General features: G+C 47.3%; 1 protein-coding gene across 4 annotated transcripts in view; it reads right to left on the bottom strand.

Annotated features, from left to right (window-relative positions):
- The window catches only part of srrt (serrate RNA effector molecule homolog (Arabidopsis)), a 65,753-nt gene extending 58,247 nt beyond the window's left edge, over positions 1-7,506 (bottom strand). For all 4 annotated transcript variants that reach the window (XM_072258527.1, XM_072258528.1, XM_072258529.1 and 1 more), the window contains exons 1-3: positions 7,403-7,506; positions 3,718-3,860; positions 1,224-1,349 (exon numbers count right to left, since the gene is read on the bottom strand). In XM_072258527.1, the coding sequence (XP_072114628.1) occupies positions 1,224-1,349; positions 3,718-3,836 (245 nt within the window). In that variant the 5' untranslated portion in view covers positions 3,837-3,860; positions 7,403-7,506. The remainder of the gene's footprint in view (positions 1-1,223; positions 1,350-3,717; positions 3,861-7,402) is intronic.
- Between the last annotated feature and the right edge of the window lie 15,082 nt (positions 7,507-22,588).

Genomic DNA, 22,588 nt, shown 5'->3' with positions numbered 1-22,588 from the left:
ACTGCTCACAGCAGCAAAGAATTTGAATGCAGGTTTTCTGTGAGACATGTACAGTAAAACTCCAATAAACCTGAGACTCTGATGGTACCTGACGTGCAGATTTCTCAGACCTGTGGATGTTACTCCAACCAATGCCAACACACACCTTTTACTTAATTTAATTTTAATTTTAAAAAATGTTAATGGCATCAGAGTAGCATAGTGGTTAATGATCAGGGTTCAATTCTCACCGCTGTCTGTAAGGCAACTGTACATTCTCCCTGTGACTGCGGGCATTTCCTCTGTTTGCTACAACATTCCAAACTCATACGGGTTAAGGCTACCGTGTTGTGTGCATGCTAGAATGGCATCAGAAATGTACGGACACTTGCACCCTGCCCCCAGCACATCCTTGGACAGTGTTGGTCGTTGACACAAACAACTCATTTCACTGTATGACAAATCTTTCTCTAAGGAAATTTTCTGCAATCACATAATAACCAGAAGAGTTTCAAGCAGCAGGAAATGGCTCCCGAGTTTAAAGGGGGCACAGGAAACAAAACCCAGCAAGTCAGAGCTTGTCAAAAAAACAGAGCTCCCAACTACATATCTACGCAAGTTCCTAATCCCTACCGATACTGAGCCCAACATAAACCAACCACATTCCTGGTAAGACACGACCAACTTCACACAGATAATGAGGAGTCAATGTACCAATGGGTGGGTCAGATGCCGACTCACTGGGGATTCGAGTCGATTAGATACAGGAATGCTGCCACGTCACCGGGCAGGCCTCAGCAGCATCACAGTAGATGGTCTGGACGCCAGAAAAAGGCATGCCAGGGTCTCCAGTTCCAACGTTTGGACTAGTTTAAACATTTGAGCTATTTTGAACGTTTGGATCTTGGACTATAAGACCTTGGACCAACTGGACTACTTTGAAAGTGCGGACTATTTAAAAGTTTGGACCTTGTCTGCAGTTACAAGGAAAGCTGGAAATGTTTGGACTATTGAAACGGGACGAGATGGTCTTGAGGACTATCATAATGTTAAACACCCTGAACTCAGGAGTGTTGAAGTTGCTGAGTGGATGCAGAGCTAAGTTATATGGAGGGGAAGGCTATCACAGGCATGGTCGCAGCATACTGATTTCTAAAACAGGACTTAAGGAACAGCAGCTTAGCTACAGAGGACAGCGTATCTGCAGCAGCATAACGCGCTCACTCCACAGGTCCAGCACTCACCAATCCCGACGCACTCGCTTCTGGGGAGGGCTGAGGTCGTGTCGCGGTGGAGAGAAACGCTCCCTTCTCCCTCTGTCATAGTCTCGGTACTCTCGACTTCGCCGCTCTCTCCCCCTGTCCCACTCTCTGCAAGGCAAGGAAAGACTTCACTTTAGCAGGTCAGTCAGAGACATTCAGGAAAGCATGGTGTAGACAGCAATAGAGTGTGCGCCCCTCGCATTGAGCCTATAGGTTGGGCACAACGTTACTGTGAGGGCTGGGATGTCAGGGCAGCTCAGGACAAGAGGTGACATGGTAGGTAGTGGTTAGCCCAATATTTTACAGTACAACAACCCAGGTTCATTTCCCACCACTACCTATAAGGAGTTTGTACATTCTCCCCACAAACAAGTGGGTTTCCTCCTGGTGCTCTAGCTTCCACTCACAGTGCAAAGTCGTACTGACTGGTCGGTTAACTGGTCATTGTAAATTGTCTTGTGATTAGACTACGGTTAAATTAGGGGTTGCTGGGCCTGTTCTACGCCGTATCACAATAACAATGCACTGGCTCAGTCCAAAGCCCGGACAGCTTTACCCACCAATAGAATGAGGGTGAACTCAGCAGGTCGGCTGAGTTCCTCCAGCATTTTGTGTGTGTTGCTCGGACTTCCAGTGTCTGCAGATCTTCTCTTTTTCGTGAATAGAATGAGGGTCATGTGCAAGAAAAACAATTCATTCATTGGTTGGATCCCAAAACAGTCACACAAAGGAAACCCATATTTTCCCTATAAAGCACTCATCCCACCTCAATTCTATGGGCTCTGCAGGTAACAAGGAGTTGATATACCAGTCAGTGGGTCAGATGCTGATCCGTTGAACAACCAGATACTGGAAACTAAAGCATTGCTTGTCACTACCTCACTAGTTTGCTCTCTTTTTGCATTGCTTTTTCATTGATTTTATAGTTATAGAACACTACAGCAAAAACAATCAACATCTTTATGATATAATTACTGTAATTTATAGTACTGCACTGTAGTGCTACCACAAAACGGCACATTCCATTGCATAGGCCAGTGATAATAAACCTGATTCTGATTAGTCCCGAGACCTGAGGATGGAGGAGGAAGCTGCCTTTGTTACCAGATATTGCAGATACACCCCCCACCACATGCCACTCCTGTAGACCCGCTGCCCCTCAGGTTTCACTCACACACTGCAGCCCACCGGGACACTGGTTCCGTAAAACTCCGTCTGTATCTCGCGAGCACTATTGAAAAGAAAGCTGGAGTTCCCTCCGTGTCTGGACTCCACCAACACCTCTTGTTGAATTTTCCGCTTCATGTTGTGGGAACTAACTATGAGAATGATCTTTGGAATGAAAGAGTTCACGTATGAGAAGCTGAAATGGCTGGAGTTTGGAAGAATGGTGGGGGGGGTGGGGGGGGGAGAATCTCATTGAAAACTACTGAACATTGAAAGTCCTGAATAGAATGGACATGGAGAGGATGTTTCCTATAGTGCGAAAGTCTCAGGCCTGAGGGTACAACCTCAGAAGAGCATCCCTCTAGAACAGAGGTGAGGGTGCCACAGTAACGCAGTGCTGAGTGCAACGCTGTTATAGCTTGGGACGTCAGAGTTCACAGTTCAATTCTGGCATCCTCTGTAAGAAGTTTGTATACGTTCTTCTCCTGAGCGCATGGGCTCCTCTGGTTTCCTCCCACAGTCCAACGGCGTACTGGTTAGTAGGTTAATTGGTCATTGTAAATGGTCCTGTGATTAGGTTAGGGTTAAACAGATGGGTTGGGCTGGAAGGGCCTGTTCCAGGTTGTATCTCCAATAAGGAGGAATTGTCTTAGACGGAATCCATGGGATTCATTGCCACAGGTGGCTGTGGAGGCCAAGTTACTGGGTAAAGCGGAGGCTGGTAGGTTCTTGATTAGTCAGGGTGCCAAAGGTTATGGAAAGAAAGCAGGGGAATAATAAATCAGTCATGATGGAATGGTGGAACAGACTCAATGGGCCAAATGGCCTGATTCTGCTCCATTGTCTCATTGTGGGGGAACCAAAATGGAGAATGGAAAGAGAGAAAAGGGAGGGTGGAGAAATTAATAATCAGACCAAAAGATTGAAGGCTACCCAAACAGAATACAAGGTGTTGCTCCTCCAACTTGAGTATGACCTCATCCTGGTATAGTGGAGGCCATGAACCAACATGTTGGAGCGGGAATGGGAAATTGATAATGAAATGGTGGCCATTGGAAAATCTCCATTTACTCCTGGGCCACATGCACCCAAAGTGGAGAAGGGAAATTCAGGATGGCATTCAGCTCATGGGTCAGCAACACATGGAAACTCCAGCATAAATGCAGGAGAAGTGCACTCCTAAACAAACAATCCACATTCATGACAAGAAGCTACAGCAGCACCCACTCTGGTCCAAACGATCATCTCAGAGCCAGAATTGGAGCAGCTTTCAACCTAGATCTTGAGGGAAGGAAAATCCCAGCCTGACCTATCATTCCAATCATCCCGTCGCCTGTCGTCTCTCTCCCGGGAACGGTCGTAGTCGCTCCTTTCGCGGCGGAACTTATCCCTGCGCCGCCGGTCGTACTCGTCATCGCTGTCACCCATGACCCTGCTCCTTCACTCAGTGATCTACCAGAGAGGAAAGACAGGTGAGTGAGATGGTGGCCTGTTGGGAGGTTGACGGCATCCTGAAACTGTTTGCCCCACTCCTATCAGACCACCAGATTCAAAAATAGCTGGTTCACCAAGTAGTGTAAAACTAATCAACACCTCCAGCACTACTGCATGTCACCTGTCAGTCACCTAGTGTATAGCACGGACATACAACCAATGTATACAAGCTATTGTATGTATTTATATTCATTGTATGTCTGTTTTTAGTATTAATGTATTCTTTGTCTTTTTACAGTTTTTTGTATATCAGATCTGGAGTAACAATCATTTCATTTTCCTTTACACTTGTGCACAGGAACATTAAACAACCTTTGAATCTTGTGGAGCAGTTTTTCCCAGGATGGTCTCAGCAAGGACAGCTCCAAGAAGACGCAGTGAAGCCAAGACTGTGTGCCTCAAAGGGAAACTTGGAAATTTTATTAGAGGCACTCAAAATAAAGGCTTAAACTACGGAACTGATGATGTTCAGTGGCAGGAACACAGAGCAAGGAGATTCTGCAAAAGACATAATACATGGAGCAAAATGGAGGGTGGGAAAGACTGGTGGGGGGGGGGATTTGTTCACAATGTCAACATGATGTCGTGATTATGGATTCATTTTGGACAAACTCTTTTTGCACTTGCTGACACAGTATCTGATAGTTTTCATCTCCTTTCCTGAGTAGGCAACTCTGCTATCCCACATTTTAATCTACCTCCAACAATTTAATATCCAGAAATACACTCAATAAATGAGCCCTGTGTGATAAAGCATTCCAAAGATTCACCTGAGAAGAGAATTTTTCCTCATCTCTGTTCTAAATAGCCTTTCTCATACCCTGAAATTGTAACTTCCTGCATTATTAAAGACCTGGTACATTACGATGAGGGAAAGAGGCCAGACATACTCAATCTTTCCACATTTCCAGGAACCATCCAGTGTAGATTTGCTGCCCTCCTCCAGCCTTTCTCAGGAAGGAGAACAAAACTCTATCCAATACTGCCTCAGCAAGTGCAGCTAGGTTACTCCAAAGTGAATCCATCTCACATCATCATCCTGCTCAACCCATGAACAAACTCCCAACAACCCGCCCCCCCCCCCCCCCCCAGAGTCTCTCTCCATTCCGCCTCCAAGAGCTTTCTCTCCCAGGGTGTCTCCTGCCTTCATCTCCTGCATAAGACCATAAGACATAGGAGAAGAATTGTGCCATTCAGTCCCTTTGAGCCAACTCTGCCATTTCATCATGGCTGATCCTGGATCCCGTCAACCCCATATACATGCCCTCTCACCATATCCCTTGATGCCCTGACCAATCAGGAATCTATCAACTCTCAGCTTTAAATATCCCCATAGACTTAAGTCTCCACTGCAGTCTGTGGCAGAGCATTCCACAGATTCACCTCTCTTTGGTTAAAAAAATTATTCCTTACCCCATCCTAAAAGGTTGCCCCTCAATTTTGAAGCTGTGCCCTCTAGTTCTGGATACCCCGACCAGAGGAAACACCCTCTCCACATCCACCTTACCCAGTCCTTTCAACATTCATTAGGTTTAAATGAGATCCTCATTCATTCTTCTGAATTCCAGTGCGTACAGGCGCCAAGCTGCCAAATGCTCCTGTTAACCCCTTCATTCTTGGAACAATCCTCGTGAACCTCCTCTGGACTCTCTCCAATGACAACACATTCTTTCTGAGATATGGGGCCCAAAACTGTTCACAACACCCCAAGTGCAGCCTGACTAGTGTCTTATAAAGCTTCAGCACTATCTCCTTACTTTTATATTCTATTCCCCTTGAAATAAATGTCAACATCGTATTTGCCTTCTTTACCACAGACTCAACCTGTATATTAATCTTATGGGAGTCTTGCACGAGGACTCCCAAGTCTCTCTACAGCTCTGATGCTTGAATTTTCTCCACATTTAGATAACGGTCTCCACTACTGTTCCTTTTACCAAAATGCATTATTACACATTTCTCAACACTATTCCATCTGCCACTTTTTTTGGCCCATTCTTCTAATATGTCTAAGTCCTGTCTAAGCATTGCTTCCTCAGTACTACCTACCCCTCCACCTATCTTTGTACCATCCATCAGCTTTGCCAGAAAGCCATCACTTCCATCACTCTCTCCATAACCTCCATGGTCTTTCTCCCTCCTGGGTCACACCCCCCAACTCCCTCCATTCCCCATTTCTCTACCCCATCTTTCCCTACTCCAGGTCCCCCACACTCTCTCCATTCCCTTCACCCACTTAAGCTATCTCCTCTGCCTCCCAGGGTACCTCCCTCATTCTCTCTATACTAACCCCAGGGTCTCCCCATCTGACCACCCACTCTCTCCATAGCCCCCCCCACCCAAAGATCTTTCTTTGCAGAGTCTCTCCACCTCCTGAGTCTCTACCACTCTTTCCATAACTCTCTGGGTCTTCCCCCTCCCAGGTCTCCCCCACACTCTCCATTCCCTTCACCCATTAAGGCATCTCCTCCACAACATCCCCCCCCCAGGGTCTTCTGCACTCTTTCCCTACCCCAGATCTCTTGCACACCCTCCATTCCCTTCCTTCCTTTAAACTGTCTCCTCTCTTCCCCCTTCCCAAGGTCCCCCCCCACTGTCTTCCACCTCTGGTCTCCCCCACTCTCTCCATTCACTCACCCTCATCTCCATCACTTTCTCTAAACCACTTCCAGTCTCCCACAATTTTCCCTTCCCAGGGTCTCTCCACCTCCACCAGGGTCACACTCACTTTCTCCATTCTGGCCAGGGTCCCCCACACTACCTCCATTGCCCCCAGGGTCTCTTCCTTCCCAGGATCTCCACCATCATCCCTAAAACCCTAAAGTGCCTGTCCCTCTCAAGGTTCTCCCCCCCCCCACCACCACCACACTCTCTGTATATCCTCAGGGTCTTCCCACCTCTCTCCGTTCCCTTCCCCCCCCCCAAAGCCATCTCTTCTGTCCCCAGGGGCTTTCCCCTCCCAGGATCTCTTCAAACCTCCCCAGGGTCTCCCTCACTCTCCCCATACCGTTCCCAGGCGTCCACTCTTAATACTTTCCCCTCCCTGTTATCTCCCCCCACCCTCTCCATTTCCATCTCTTCTGTGCCCGCCAGGTTCCCCACCAGTACCCGCCTTTTCATTACTACTGGACAGTCAGCTTCCACTCCCTCTCGACAGAGAATTAGACAATCCCACCAGCAAACCGGGGCGAAGGGAGGAACATGGGACCATCACAGGGGTATTCCAGAGGGCTAGCAACGGTCGATAGTCCAAGTTGTCATCCCCAATCAGCAACCCGACCTATTTAGATCGGGAAACCCGTTCTAATCGCCGGCCAGACAATATCTAGCTGCAGGGAGGCCGCGGGGTTGGGGTTGTGTCTGTGGCTCAGGACCAGGCCACCCCCTTCCACCTCGGTCGCCGAAATTAACCTGGGCCCGAGGCTCTGCCACGCTACCGCTGTCCCGGGCAAGGGGCCGGTAACCGAAAATAACGCGACTCTCCGACTGAGATAACCAACCTCTCGGTGCACCGCTTTGATCTGTCCACCGAGCTCTTTTCAAAGCCCGCTGCACGACGCGCCGCCAATAGCGGCAAGAGCAGACCTCGCGCCGCACTACCAGTGGTCCTCCCGCGACAGCGACGCCCAGGAGTGCCCGTGGTCCTCCCGCGACAGCGACGCCCAGGAGAGCCCGTGGTCCTCCCGCGACAGCGACGCCCAGGAGAGCCCGTGGTCCTCCCGCGACAGCGACGCCCAGGAGTGCCCGTGGTCCTCCCGCGACAGCGACGCCCAGGAGAGCCCGTGGTCCTCCCGCGACAGCGACGCAATGAATGTCTAATAAAAAATAACGTGATTTCCGAGATGTTAGTGGACAAGGTGATGAGAGGCCCCTGTGCATCAATTAAATGTCCAATAAGAGCCGATTCCAACTCTTGGAGACCCAAGAGACATTGTGGCTGGGGTCCATGTATATAGATTATTACAATTTCTCCTCAGGTGGCCTCTTCTCATTGGTGGTACAGGAGTCCGAAAACCCACTCAACACAGCATCACTATTTTGTTCCCTTTCTATACCATGTATTTTTTTAAAATATATTCTTCCATTTATTATCATAGTCTGTATAACCTATCCAACTTTGAATTGTGTCTCCTTACAGGCAGCCACAGAACAAGAAACCCAAAAGACCTCTTTACAAAAAGACCAACAAATACCAAATGTGCAGAGACAGAAGAAAAACACAAATCATGCAAAGAATAAAAGGCCCAAAATGTTGTCTGTACCTCTTCCTATAGATTCTGCCTGGCCTGCTGCATTCACCAGCAATTTTTATGTGTGTTGCTTGAGCATTCAGAACAAAACTGAGTCCAGAGACACGACGCTCAGAGCAGCTGGAGCAGGTTGACAGCCTCAGACTCGGTGCTGTGGAGAGCAGTGAGCAGAATTGGCTGACTCTCGCCTCCGGTCTCGACACCCTGCCTTTTCAATCCATCTGGCCAAGCATTTAAATTGTCCAAACATTGGGTCACTAGGACCCATGTCCCGCCACTTTGACATGTTCTGGGCCTCGACCCTGTTGCCATGTTCCAGCCCATACCCACCCTTTCTAAATCGGCCCAGCTTAGAATGATCAGACCTCGCTCCCATTTTTGGTAGATGGGCTCCGAGGCTCCGAAACTCCTCCGCTCTGCTTATACCAACTCCGTCTCAACCTCACTCCAACCACTCAAACAGGCCTCAACCTCGCTCTGAGGTTCACACCCTCACACCTAACCCCTCGAGTCAGCCTCGCCTTCACCCGCCTCTTCGTTGTTTGCAATGATCATTTACCACAATTTTCCACAGGAAAGTGCTATTAATAAAGTATTTACATAGAACATAGAAATACAGCACATTACAGGCCCTTTGGCCCACAATGTTGTGCTGACTCTAGAAACTGCCTACAATTTCCCTAGTGTATAGCCCTCTATTTTTCTAAGCTCTTAAAAGACCCTATTGTATCCGCTTCCACCACCACCACCAGCAGTGCATTCCACGCACCCACCACCCTCAGTGTGAAAAACTTACCTCTGACGTCCCCTCAGTACCTATTTCCAAGCACCTTAAAACTGTGCTCCCTTGTGTTAACCATTTCAGCCCTGGGAAAAAGCCTCTGACTACCCACACGATCAATGCCTCTCATCATCTTATACACATCTATCAGGTCACCTCTCATCCTCCGTCGCTCCAACGAGAAAAGGCCAAGTACACTCAGCCTATTCTCATAACAGATACTCTACAATCCAGGCAACATCCTTGTAAATTTCCTCTGCACTCTCTCTATAATATCCACATCCTTCCTGTGGTGAGGTGACCAGAACTGAGCACAGTACTCCATATGGGGTCTAACCAAGGTTTTATATAGCTGTAACATTACCTCACGGCTCTTGAACTCAATCCCATGGTTGATGAATGCCAATGCACCATACACCTTCTTAAAAACACTGTCAACCTGCGCAGCAGCTTTGCATGTCCTATGGACACGGACCCCAAGATCTCTCACATCCTCCACACTGCCAAGAGTCTTACCATTTATATCATATTCTGTCTTCATATTTGACCTACTAAAATGAACCACCTCACACTTATCTGGGTTGAACTCCATCTGCCACTTCTCAGCCCAGTTCTGCATCCTATCAATGTCCCGTTGTAACCTCTAACAGCCCTCCACACTATCCACAACACCCCCAACCTTTGTGTCATCAGCAAACTTACTAACCCACCATTCTACTTCTTTATCCAGGTCATTTATAAAACTCACAAAGAGGAACAGAACAGAACAGATCCCTGTGGAACACCATTGGTCACCGACCTCCATGCAGAATACGAACCACCCTTTGCTTTCTGTGGGCAAGAAAATGCTGCACCCACAAAGCAAGGTCTCCTTGGATCCCATGCCTCATTACTTTCTGAATGAACCTTGCATGGGGAACCTTATCAAATGCCTTAATGAAATCCATATACACTACATCCACTGCTCTACCTTCATCAATGTGTTTTGTTACATCCGCAAAGAATTCAATCAGGCTTGTAAGACACAACCTGCCCTTGACAAAGCCATGCTGACTATCCCTAATCAGATTATGTCCCTCCGAATGTTCACAAATCCTGCCTCTCGGGATCTTTCCCAACAACTTAGTGCTATTGGGGAGGTTTTAAACTAGATTTGCAGGGGGATGGGAACCAGAGTGCCAGAGCTGACAGTGTGGCTGGGGTGAAAATAAATGATGTTAAAAGTTCAAGCAAATCCGCCAATAGAAAGGTTGTGAGTGGTGGTAAAAATCTTCTGAGGTGTATATATTTCAATGCTAGGAGTATTGCGGGGAAGACGGATGAGTTGAGGGCGTGGATTGACACGTGGAATTATGACGTTATAGCAATTAGTGAAACTTGGCTACAGGAGGGGCAGGACTGGCAGCTTAATATTCCAGGGTTCCGATGTTTCAGATGTGATCGAGGCAGAGGAATGAAAGGTGGGGGAGTAGCATTGCTTTTTAGGGAAAATATTACAGCAGTGCTCAGGCAGGACAGATTAGAGGGTTTGTCTACTGAGTCCTTATGGATGGAGCTGAGAAACAGGAAAGGTATGGCCACATTAGTGGGATTGTATTACAGACCACCTCAACGAGAATTGGAAGAGCAAATCTGCAGAGAGATAGCAGGCAACTGCAGGAAACATAAAGTTGTGGTGGTAGGGGATTTTAATTTTCCATATATTGATTGGGACTCCCATACTGTTAGGGGTCTAGATGGTTTAGAGTTTGTAAAATGTGTTCAGGAAAGTTTTCTAAATCAATATATAGAGGGACCAACTAGAGGGGATGCAATATTGGATCTCCTGTTAGGAAACGAGTTAGGACAAGTGACGGAAGTCTGTGTAGGGGAGCACTTTGGTTCCAGTGATCATAACGCCATTAGTTTCAATTTGATCATGGACAAGGATAGATCTGGTCCTAGGGTTGAGGTTCTTAACTGGAAGAAGGCCAAATTTGAAGAAATGAGAAAGGATCGAAAAAGCGTGGATTGGGACAGGTTGTTCTCTGGCAAGGATGTGATCGGTAGGTGGGAAGCCTTCAAAGGAGAAATTTTGAGGGTGCAGAGTTTGTATTTTCCTGTCAGGATTAAAGGAAAAGTGAACAGGAATAAGGAACCTTGGTTCTCAAGGGATATTGCAACTCTGATAAAGAAGAAGAGGGGGTTGTATGGCATGTATAGGAAACAGGGAGTAAATCAGGTGCTTGAGGAGTATAAGAAGTGCAAGAAAATACTTAAGAAAGTAATCAGGAGGGCTAAAAGAAGACATGAGGTTGCCTTGGCAGTCAAAGTGAAGGATAATCCAAAGAGCTTTGACAGGTATATTAAGAGCAAAAGGATTGTAAGGGATAAAATTGGTCCTCTTGAAGATCAGAGTGGTCAGCTATGTGCGGAACCAAAGGAAGTGGGGGAAATCTTAAATAGGTTTTTTGCGTCTGTATTTACTAAGGAAACTGACATGAAGTCAATGGAATTAAGGGAATCAAGTAGTGAGATCATGGAAACTGTACAAATTGAAAAGGAGGAGGTGCTTGCTGTCTTGAGGAAAATTAAAGTGGATAAATCCCTGGGACCTGACAGAGTGTTCCCTCGGACTTTGAAGGAGACTAGTGTTGAAATTGCGGGGGCCCTGGCAGAAATATTTAAAATGTCGCTGTCTACGAGTGAGGTGCCGGAGGATTGGAGAGTGGCTCATGTTGTTCCGTTGTTTAAAAAAGGATCGAAAAGTAATCCGGGAAATTATAGGCCGATAAGTTTAACGTTGGTAGTAGGTAAGTTATTGGAGGGAGTACTAAGAGACAGAATCTACAAGCATTTGGATAGACAGGGACTTATTAGGGAGAGTCAACATGGCTTTGTGCGTGGTAGGTCATGTTTGACCAATCTGTTGGAGTTTTTTGAGGAGGTTACCAGGAAAGTGGATGAAGGGAAAGCAGTGGATATTGTCTACATGGACTTCAGTAAGGCCTTTGACAAGGTCCCGCATGGGAGGTTAGTTAGGAAAATTCAGTCGCTAGGTATACATGGAGAGGTGGTAAATTGGATTAGACATTGGCTCAGTGGTAGAAGCCAAAGAGTGGTAGTAGAGAATTGCTTCTCCGAGTGGAGGCCTGTGACTAGTGGTGTGCCACAGGGATCAGTGCTGGGTCCATTATTATTTGTCATCTATATCAATGATCTGGATGATAATGTGGTAAATTGGATCAGCAAATTTGCTGATGATACAAAGATTGGAGGTGTAGTAGACAGTGAGGAAGGTTTTCAGAGCCTGCAGAGGGACTTGGACCAGCTGGAAAAATGGGCTGAAAAATGGCAGATGGAGTTTAGTACAGACAAGTGTGAGGTATTGCACGTTGGAAGGACAAACCAAGGTAGAACATACAGGGTTAATGGTAAGGCACTGAGGAGTGCAGTGGAACAGAGGATCTGGGAATACAGATACAAAATTCCCTAAAAGTGTCGTCATAGGTAGATAGGGTCGTAAAGAGAGCTTTTGGTACATTGGCCTTTATTAATCAAAGTATTGAGTATAAGAGCTAGAATGTTATAATGAGGTTGTATAAGGCATTGGTGAGGCCGAATCGGGAGTATTGTGTTCAGTTTTGGTCACCAAATTACAGGAAGGATATAAATAAGGTTGAAAGAGCGCAGAGAAGGTTTACAAGGATGTTGCTGGGACTTGAGAAACACAGTTACAGAGAAAGGTTGAATAGGTTAGGATTTTATTCCCTGGAGCGTAGAAGAATGAGGGAGATTTGATAGAGGTATATAAAATTATGATAGGTATAGATAGAGTGAATGCAAGCAGGCTTTTTCCACTGAGGCAAGGGGAGCAAAAAGCAGAGGACATGGGTTAAGGGTGAGGGGGGAAAAGTTTAAAGGGAACATTAGGGGGGGCTTCTTCACACAGAGAGTGGTGGGAGTGTGGAATAAGCTGCCAGATAAGGTGGTAAATGCGGGTTCTTTTTTAACATTTAAGAATAAATTGGACAGATACATGGATGGAAGGTGTATGGAGGGATATGGTCCGTGTGCAGGTCAGTGGGACTAGGCTGAAAATGGTTCGGCACAGCCAAGAAGGGCCAAAAGGCCTGTTTCTGTGCTGTAGTTTCTATGGTTCTGTGGTTCTAACTTGCCCACCACTGAAATCAGACTCACTGGTCTAGTAATTTCCTGGGTTATCCCTACTCCCTTTCTTGAACAAGGGAACACGTTTGCAACCCTCCAATCCTCAGTACTTCTCCCATCCCTATTGATGATGCAAAGATCATCGCAAGAGGCTCAGCAAAATCCTCCCTCACTTCCCACAGTAGCCTGGGGCATATCTCATCTGGTCCAGGTGACTTATCTAACTTGATGCTTTTCAAAAGTTATAGCACATCCTCTTTCTTCATGTCTATTTGCTCAAGCGCTTCAGTCCGCTGTAAGTCATTCCCACAATTGCCAAAGTCTTTTTCCCTGGTGAATTCTGAAGCAAAGTATTCATTAAATACCTCCGCTACCTTCTCTGACTCCGTGCACACGTTTCCACTAGCAATAGACAATAGATAATAGGTGCAGGAGTAAGCCATTCAGCCCTTTGAACCAGCACCACCATTCACCGTGATCATGGCTGATCATACACAATCAGTACCCTTTTGCTGCCTTCTCCCCATATCCCTTCACTCCACTATCTTTAAGAGCTCTATCTAACTCTTTTTTGAAAGAACCCAGAGAATTGGCCTCCACTGCCTTCTGAGGCAGAGCATTCCACAGAACCACAACCCTCTGTGTGAAAAAGATTTTCCTTAACTCCGTTCTAAATTGTCTACCCCTTATTCTTAAACTGTGGCCTCTGATTCTGGACTCCCCCAACATCGGGAATATGTTTCCTGCCGCTAGCGTGTCCAATCCCTTCATAATCTTATATGTTTCAATCAGATCCCCTCTCATCCTTCTAAATTCCAGAGTATACAACCCCAGTCGCTCCAATCTTTCAACATATGACAGTCCCGCTATCCTGGGAATTAACCTCGTGAACCTACGCTGCACTCCCTCAATAGTTAGAATGTCCTTCCTCAAATTTGGAGACCAAAACTGCACACAATACTCCAGGTGTGGTCTCACCAGGGCCCTGTACAACTGCAGAAGGACCTCTTTGCTCCTATACTCAATTCCCCTTGTTATGAAGGCCAGCATGCCATTAGCTTTCTTCACTGCTTGCTGTACCTGCATGCTTACTTTCAGTGACTGACGAACAAGGACACCTAGATCTCATTGTACTTACCCTTTTCCTAACTTGACACCATTCAGATAGTAATCTGCCTTCCTGTTCTTGCCACCAAAGTGGATAACCTCACATTTATCCACATTAAACTGCATCTGCCATGCATCTGCCCACTCACCCAACCTGTCCGAGTCACCCTGCATTCTCATAACATCCTCCTCACATTTCACACTGCCACCCAGCTTTGTGTTATCTGCAAATTTGCTAATGTTACTTCTAATCCCTTCATCTAAATCACTAATGTATATTGTAAACAGCTGTGGTCCCAGCACCGAGCCTTGACCAATCAGCCTATCGCACCTGATTGGTCCTATTCTCACACGGCTCAACCTCTTGCTCTTCACATACTTGTAGTTTGCCTTCGGGTTTTCCTTAATCCTGCTCACCAAGGCCTTCTCATGGCTCCTATCGGCTCTCCTTCTTCCATTCTTGAGCTCCTTCCTGGCACCCTTGTAATTTTCTAGAGCTCTAACAGTACTTAGTTTCTTGAATCTTTTGTAAGCTTTTCTTTTCTTCTTAACTACACCCTTTGTTCACTACGGTTCTTTAACCCTACCATCCTTTCCCTGCCTCAATGGAACATACCTATGCAGAACTCCATGCAAATGCTCCCTGAACATTTACCGCATTTCTGCTGCGCATTTCTCTGAGAATATCTGCTCCCAATTTATGCTCCCAAGTTCCTGCCTAATAGCATCATATTTCCCACCACCCTAATTAAACATTTTCCCAAATTGTCTGCTCCTATCCCTCTCCAGGGCTATGGTGAAGGAGATAGAGTTGTGATCACTACCTCCAAAATGCTCTCCCACCAAGAGATCTAACACCTGCCCAAGTTCATTTCCCAATACAAAATCAAGTACAGCCTCCCCTCTAGTTGGCTTATCGACACATTGCGTCCGGGAACATTCCTGAACGCACCTAACAAACTCCACCCCGTCTAAACCCCTTGCGCTAAGGAGATGCCAATCAATATTAGGAAAGTTAAAATCTCCCATCACAACAACCCTATTATTGCACCATTCCAGAATCTGCCTCCCTATCTGCTCCTCTATGTCCCTGTTACCATTGGAGTGTCTATAAAAAACACCCAGTAGAGTTATTGCCTCTTTCCTGTTTCTGATCTCCACCCACACTGACTCAGTAGACCATCCTTCCATGATTTCCTCCTTTTCTGCAGCCGTGACACTATCCATAATTAGCAATGCCACACCCCCACCTTTTTTGCCTCCCTCTCTGTTCTTTTTGAAATACCTAAAGTCTGGCACACTCAGCAGCCATTCCTGCTCCTGAGACATCCAAGTCTCTGTAATGGCCGAAATGTCATAGTTCCACATATTGATCCACGCTGTAAGTTTATCCGCTTTGTTTATGATACTCCTTGCATTAAAATAGACACATCTCAAACCATCAGGCTGAGTGATGCTTTGCTCTAATATCTTCCTGTCCTTCCTCTCAAACTCCTTACAAGCTTCTCTACTTGTGCACCAACTGCCCCTCACTTTGGTCCCCACCGCCCTGCAATTCTTCCCAACAGCATTAGCAAACCTCCCCGCCAGGATATTGGTCCCCCTCAGATTCAAATGTAACCTGTCCTTTCTGTACAGGTCACTCCTGCCCAGAAGAGGTCCCGATGATCCAGAAATCTGAATCCCTGGCCCCTGCTCCAATCCCTCAGCCATGCGTTTATCCTCCACCTCACTCTATTCCTATACTCACTGTCACGTGGCACAGGCACGTGTCCCGAGATTACTACCTTTGCGGTCCTGCTTCTCAGCTTCCTTCCTAACTCCCTATATTCTGCTTTCAGGACCTCCACCCCTTTCCTACCTATGTTGTTGGTACTATGACCTCTGGGTGCTCACGCTCCCATTTCAGGATATTGTGGACACGCTCAGAAACATCCTGGGCCCTGGCACCTGGGAGGCAAACTACCATCCTTGTTTCTTTTTCATGCCCACAGAATTGCCTGTCTGACCCCCTAACTATAGAGGCCCCTATCACTGCTGCCTTCCTCTTCCTTTCCCTATCCTTCTGAGCCACAGGGCCAGACTCTGTGCCAGAGGCACGGCCGCTGTTGCTTCCCCCAGGTCGGCTGTCTCCCCTGCCCCCAACAGCACGCAAAATGGAGTACATATTGTTAAGGGGACAGCCACAGGGGTACTCTCCACTACCTGATGGCCCCTTCCCTCTCCTGACGGTCACCCAATTATCTGTGCCCCCGGGGTGACTACCTGCCTGTAGCTCCTGTCTATCACCTGCTCACTCTCCCTTACAAGCTGAAGGTCATCGAACTGCATCTCCAGTTCCTTAATTCGGTCTGTATGGAGCTGCAGCTCGATGCACCTGGTGTAGATGTGGCCATCAGGGAGGCTGGAAGTCTCCTGGACATCTCACATCTGACAAGCAGAACAAAAAACTGGTCTCGCAGTCATACCCACTATTCTAATGCACCGAGTCCCGTGAAACACTCCTTTCTTAAACTTTTCTCTCCGACCTGTGTGAATCTCTGTCTCTCACCGAATCGATTGGTCTGCTGCCAATGTTGTATTTCTTACAGTATGAACCACCAGTGAGCTGTGGCCCATCTTTAGCAGCGCCATGTACTCTGTGCTCGTTTTACATAGTGCACTGTATTGCTGCCGCAGCGACAGTGGGATATTGGTGACCTGCTGAAGGGGCTCCCAGGTGCCCTAACAAACTTCACTCACAACACACTGGAGGAACGCAGCAGGTCAGGCAGCATCCGTGGAAATGATCAGTCAACGTTTCCACTGATGCTGCCCGACCTGCTGAGTTCCTCCAGTGTGTTGTGAGTGAGGTTTGTTAGGAATCATCCCAGATCAAGATTCAAGTTGCACATGGAAACACACAGCGAAATGCATCATTTGCGTTAACAACCAACGGAACTTAAGGATGTGCTGGGGGCAGACGTTCCAGTACCAGTACAGCATGCCCACCATGTTCAGCAGAACAGCACAGAACACAATAAATAGTTGAAAAGTTTAAGGGGACTAGATGGGGGAACTTCTCTACTGAGAGGGACTTGAGGGTGTAGAATGAGCTGCCAGTACAACTGGTGCATATGAGCTCGATTTCAATGCTCAAGAGAAGTTTGGATAGGTACATGGATAGGAAGGGTATGGAGGGATATGGTCCGGGTACAAGTTGATAGAAGTAGGCAGTTTAAATAGTTCAGCATTAATTAGATGGGTTGAAGAGCCTGTTTCAGTGCTGTACTTTTCTATGACTCTATAACAAAATAGAACTCAACAAGCACCAAAACTACAAAAGCAAAAACAAGCCCTGTTCGTCCCTGTCACCCATCAACATACCTCCAGCAGACTTGGACTTGGGCCAGCAGACACCGGATTTCTACTTCCCCAGTGCACCCGAAGTGACTTGCAGACTTGGCTCCAGCCAATGGGCGTTGTCTTCCAGACATCTGATTTGACCTTCGGGCCACAATCCTCACCGATCGTCAAACACTAGGCGTCGAACTGCGGGCCCGCTGATCCACGAACCTTGGGGGTGATCAGAACTCATTCCTCCTGCCCATGTGGGTCTCTGCCTGCGACTCTGGAGTTATGACATTACGGATAAAAGGGGGCATGAGAAGGCCTTGGCGAGTAGGGTAAAGGAAAACCCCAAGGCATTCTTCAATTATGCGAAGAACAAAAGGATGTCAGGAGAGAAGGTAGGACCGATTAGAGATAAAGGTGGGAAGATGTGTCTGGAGGCTGTGGAAGTGAGTGAGGTCCTCAATGAATACTTCGGTATTCACCAATGAGAGAGAACTTGATGATGGTGAGGACAATATGAGTGAGGTTGATGTTCTGGAGCATGTTGATATTAAGGGAAAGGAGGTGTTGGAGTTGTTAAAATACATTAGGACGGATAGGTCCCTGGGGCCTGACGGAATATTCCCCAGGCTGCTCCATGAGGCGAGAGAAGAGATTGCTGAGCCTCTGGCTAGGATGTTTATGTCCTCGTTCTCCACGGGAATGGTACCGGAGGATTGGAGGGAGGCGAATGTTGTCCCCTTGTTCAAAAAAGGTAGTAGGGATAGTCCGGGTAATTATAGACCAGTGAGCCTTACGTCTGTGGTGGGAAAGCTGTTGGAAAAGATTCTTAGAGATAGGACCTATGAGCATTTAGAGAACCATAGACAGGGACAGTCAGCATGGCTTTGTGAAGGGCAGATCATGTCTAACAAGCCTGATATAGAGTTCTTTGAGGAGGTGACCAGGCATATAGATGAGGGTAGTGCAGTGGATGTGATCTACATGGATTTTAGTAAGGCACTTGACAAGGTTCCACATGGTAGACTTATTCAGAAAGTCAGAAGGCATGGGATCCAGGGAAGTTTGACAAGATGGATTCAGAATTGGCTTGCCTGCAGAAAGCAGAGGTGTGGTGGAAGGAGTACATTCGGATTGGAGGGTTGTGACTAGTGGTGTCCCATAAGGATCTGTTCTGGGACCTCTACTTTTCATGATTTTTATTAACAACCTGGATGTGGGGGTAGAAGGGTGGGTTGGCAAGTTTGCAGATGACACAAAGGTTGGTGGTGTTGTGGATAGTGTAGAGGAATTTCGAAGATTGCATAGAGACATTAGTAGGATGTAGAAGTGGACTGAGAAATGGCAGATGGAGGTCAACCCGGAGAAGTGTGAGATGGTACACTTTGGAAGGACCAACTCCAAGGCAGAGTACGAAGTAAATGGCAGTGTGTGGAAGAGCAGAGGGATCTGGGGGTACATGTCTACAGATCCCTGAAAGTTGCCTCACAGGTGGATAGGGTAGTTAAGAAAGTTTATGGGGTGTTAGATTTCATAAGTCAAGGAATAGAGTTTAAGAGTCGTGATGTAATGATGCAGCTCTATAAAACTCTGGTTAAGCCACACTTGGAGTACTGCGTCCAATTCTGGTCGCCTCACTATAGGAAGGATGTGGAAGCATTGGAAAGGGTACGGAAGAGATTTACCAGGATGCTGCCCGGTTTGGAGAGTAGGCATTATGATCAGAGATTAAGGGAGCTAGGAGAGAAGGAGGATGAGAGGAGACATGATAGAGGTGTACAAGATAATAAGAGGAATAGATATAGTGGATAGCCAGCGCTTTTTCCCCAGGGCACCACTGCTCAATACAAGAGGACATGGCTTTAAGGTAAGGGGTGGGAAGTTCAAAAAGGATATCAGAGGGAGGTTTTTTACTCAGAGAGTGGTTGGTGCGTGGAATGCACTGCCTGAGTCAGTGGTGGAGGCAGATAAATTAGTGAAATTTAAGAGACTACTAGACAGGTATATGGAGGAATTTAAGGTGGTGGGGTTATATGGGAGGCAGGGTTTAAGGGTCAGCACATTGTGGGCTGAAGGGCCTGTACTGTGCTGTACTATTCTATGTTCTCTATAATTATGAATTAATGAAAATGGGAACCACTCCTCAGGAAATCAAACTTATATAGTTTAACTTCCAACTGATATTTTGTGGCTCGTGAATGGGTGCCATGGTCCCTTCCAGCAATCCCCCACCTTGCCATTTACCACAGGAATTGGGCCTCAATCACCTCATTTAATTTCCAATCATTCCCAGGTTCCACTATCTACACACACCTGCTTCCCATCAGAAACTGCAGGATAAAGACTCTGTGATCACAACAAGGAGCAAGCAGTTCATTGGCAGACTTGTGTGTGAGTAACCTTGTTCTATGGTTCTTAGGACTATCTGTTCTAAGTCTAGCATTGTTCCTGAATTCTCTGCTAAAACCAAGACTCCTGGGTAAAGACTCTCTTGGACACCAATTCCACGTTCGCTATGACCGTAATGCCTCCTGACTTGGCCTCCCTGCCCGTGTTCAGAACTTGGGTTTGTTTCACTGCCACATCCCTGCAACAGAATGAAGTGGCCATGATGAACCCAGTGGACACGGATCCCCTACAACAGACCCTGGCCAGCCAGAGCTACCTATTGGGTGCCCATGACCAACTACTTCGGGAGATCATGGAAAACCTTTGGACACTATCCACGAATGTGCAGAAGGTCAGTGAATAAGTGGACCGGGTCTCTGCTTCCTTTTCTCCGTCCGCTCCTAGAACCCCGGCTACCCAAACCGCACTGCTCAGGATGGCCTTGTCCCTGGAATCAGCAACACCATCCCCTCAAGAGCTGTATGTACTGGAGCCTGAACCCTACGCCGGGCATCTGGGTAGGTGCCGGCCTTCTTGTTACAATGCCCCCTAGTCTCTGAGCTGCTGCCATGTACCTACATTTCCGATAGATCAAAGATTGTGTACTTTATGGGGCTTCTCAGAGGGGATGCCTTGGCTTGGACAACCCTGATTATGGGATAACCGAACAGAGGTTTGTTCTTCCTTTGTCGCTGAACTGAGTCTTTGAACAATCCATTCGCGGTAGGGACGCGGCGAAACGGTTGCTTACTCTTCGCCAGGCTTCGCGAAGTGTGGCCAGGTATTCCATTGAGTTCCGGACCTCAGCCGCAGACTCCGGGTGGAATGACGAGGCCCTACGGGAGGTGTTTTGACAGGGCCTCTCGGACAAGAACAAGGAGGAGTTGGCCGCAAGGGAGGACACGGACTGTCTGGACTCTCTGATCTCGCTAGCCATTCGATTAGATTATCGACTTCAGGAGCATCTGAGAGAGAGAACCAGTCGCCCTGCTCCTCGGGGAAGCCCACAGTCCACCTTACTAGTCTCGGCCAGCCCCTCGTCCCCAGTCACTTCCAGTGTGGCTCCTGCTCTGACAGTCCCCACCCCCCTGGGGGAGGAACCGATGCAGCTGGGATGGAACCATCTCTCTCTGGCCGAACGACTTCGGAGGTGGAGAGCTAGGGATTGTATCTATTGTGGCCAGCCAGGACATTTCTGGGATACTTGCCCTCAGTGGCCAAAAGGAAAGGCACACCAATGAAAGGGGGGGGGGGGTGCTGGTGAGCTGGACAATACTCCCTTCAGCCCCACAGACTCTGATGCAGATCCTGGCAACTGTGAATTACCAACGACAGTTCCTGTCCCTATCCGCTTTGGTGGATTCCGGTGCTGAGGGCAATCTGGTGGACGAAGACATAGCCTCCCGGGCTGGAATACCTTGCGAGCCGCATACCACCCCCCTGGAGGGCTGGGCCCTGGATAGAAAACTGCAGGCTTGGATGACCTTTGACCTTGATCCGATCCAGCAACCATCGGGGGGGAGGTATAGAAAAAACATAGAAAATAGGTGCAGGAGTAGGCCATTCGGCCCTTTGAGCCTGCACCGCCATTCAGTATGATCATGGCTGATCATCCAACTCAGAACCCTGTACCTGCCTTCCCTCCATACCCCCTGATCCCTTTAGCCACAAGGGCCATATCTAACTCCCTCTTAAATATAGCCAATGAACTGGCCTCAACTGTTTCCTGTGGCAGAGAATTCCACAGATTCACCACTCTCTGTGTGAAGAAGTTTTTCCTAATCTTGGTCCTAAAAGGCTTCCCCTTTATCCTCAAACTGTGACCCCTTGTTCTGGACTTCCCCAACATCAGGAACAATCTTTCTGCATCTAGCCTGTCCAATCCCTTTAGGATTTTATACGTTTCAATCAGATCTCTCCCTCAATCTTCTAAATTCCAACGAGTATAAGCCTAGTTCATCCAGTCTTTCATCATATAAAAGTCCTGCCATCCCAGCAATCAATCTGGTGAACCTTCTTTGTACTCCCACTATGGCAAGGATGTCTTTCCTCAGATTAGGGGACCAAAACTGCACACAATACTCCAGGTGTGGTCTCACCAAGGCCTTGTACAACTGCAGTAGTACCTCCCTGTTCCTGTACTCGAATCCTCTTGCTATAAATGCCAGCATACCATTTGCCTTTTTCACCGCCTGCTGTACCTGCATGCCCACTTTCAATGACTGGTGTATAATGACACCCAGGTCTTGTTGCACCTCCCCTTTTCCTAATCGGCCACCATTCAGATAATAATCTGTTTTCCTGTTTTTGCCACCAAAGTGGATAACTTCACATTTATCCACATTAAATTGCATCTGCCATGAATTTGCCCACTCACCTAACCTATCCAAGTCACCCTGCATCCTCTTAGCATCCTCCTCACAGCTAACACTGCCGCCCAGCTTCGTGTCATCCGCAAACTTGAAGATGCTGCATTTAATTCCCTCATCCAAGTCATTAATATATACTATAAACAACTGGGGTCCCAGCACTGAGCCTTGCGGTACCCCACTAGTCACCGCCTGCCATTCTGAAAAGGTCCCGTTTATTCCCACTCTTTGCTTCCTGTCTGCCAACCAATTCTCTATCCACATCAATACCTTACCCCCAATACCACGTGTTTTAAGTTTGCACACTAA

The sequence above is a fragment of the Mobula birostris genome, chromosome 5 (genome assembly GCF_030028105.1).
Source record: "Mobula birostris isolate sMobBir1 chromosome 5, sMobBir1.hap1, whole genome shotgun sequence".
NCBI lineage: Eukaryota > Metazoa > Chordata > Chondrichthyes > Myliobatiformes > Myliobatidae > Mobula > Mobula birostris.
The sequence above is the reverse complement of the archived record's forward strand: the minus strand, read 5'-3'. Positions and strand labels throughout refer to the sequence as shown.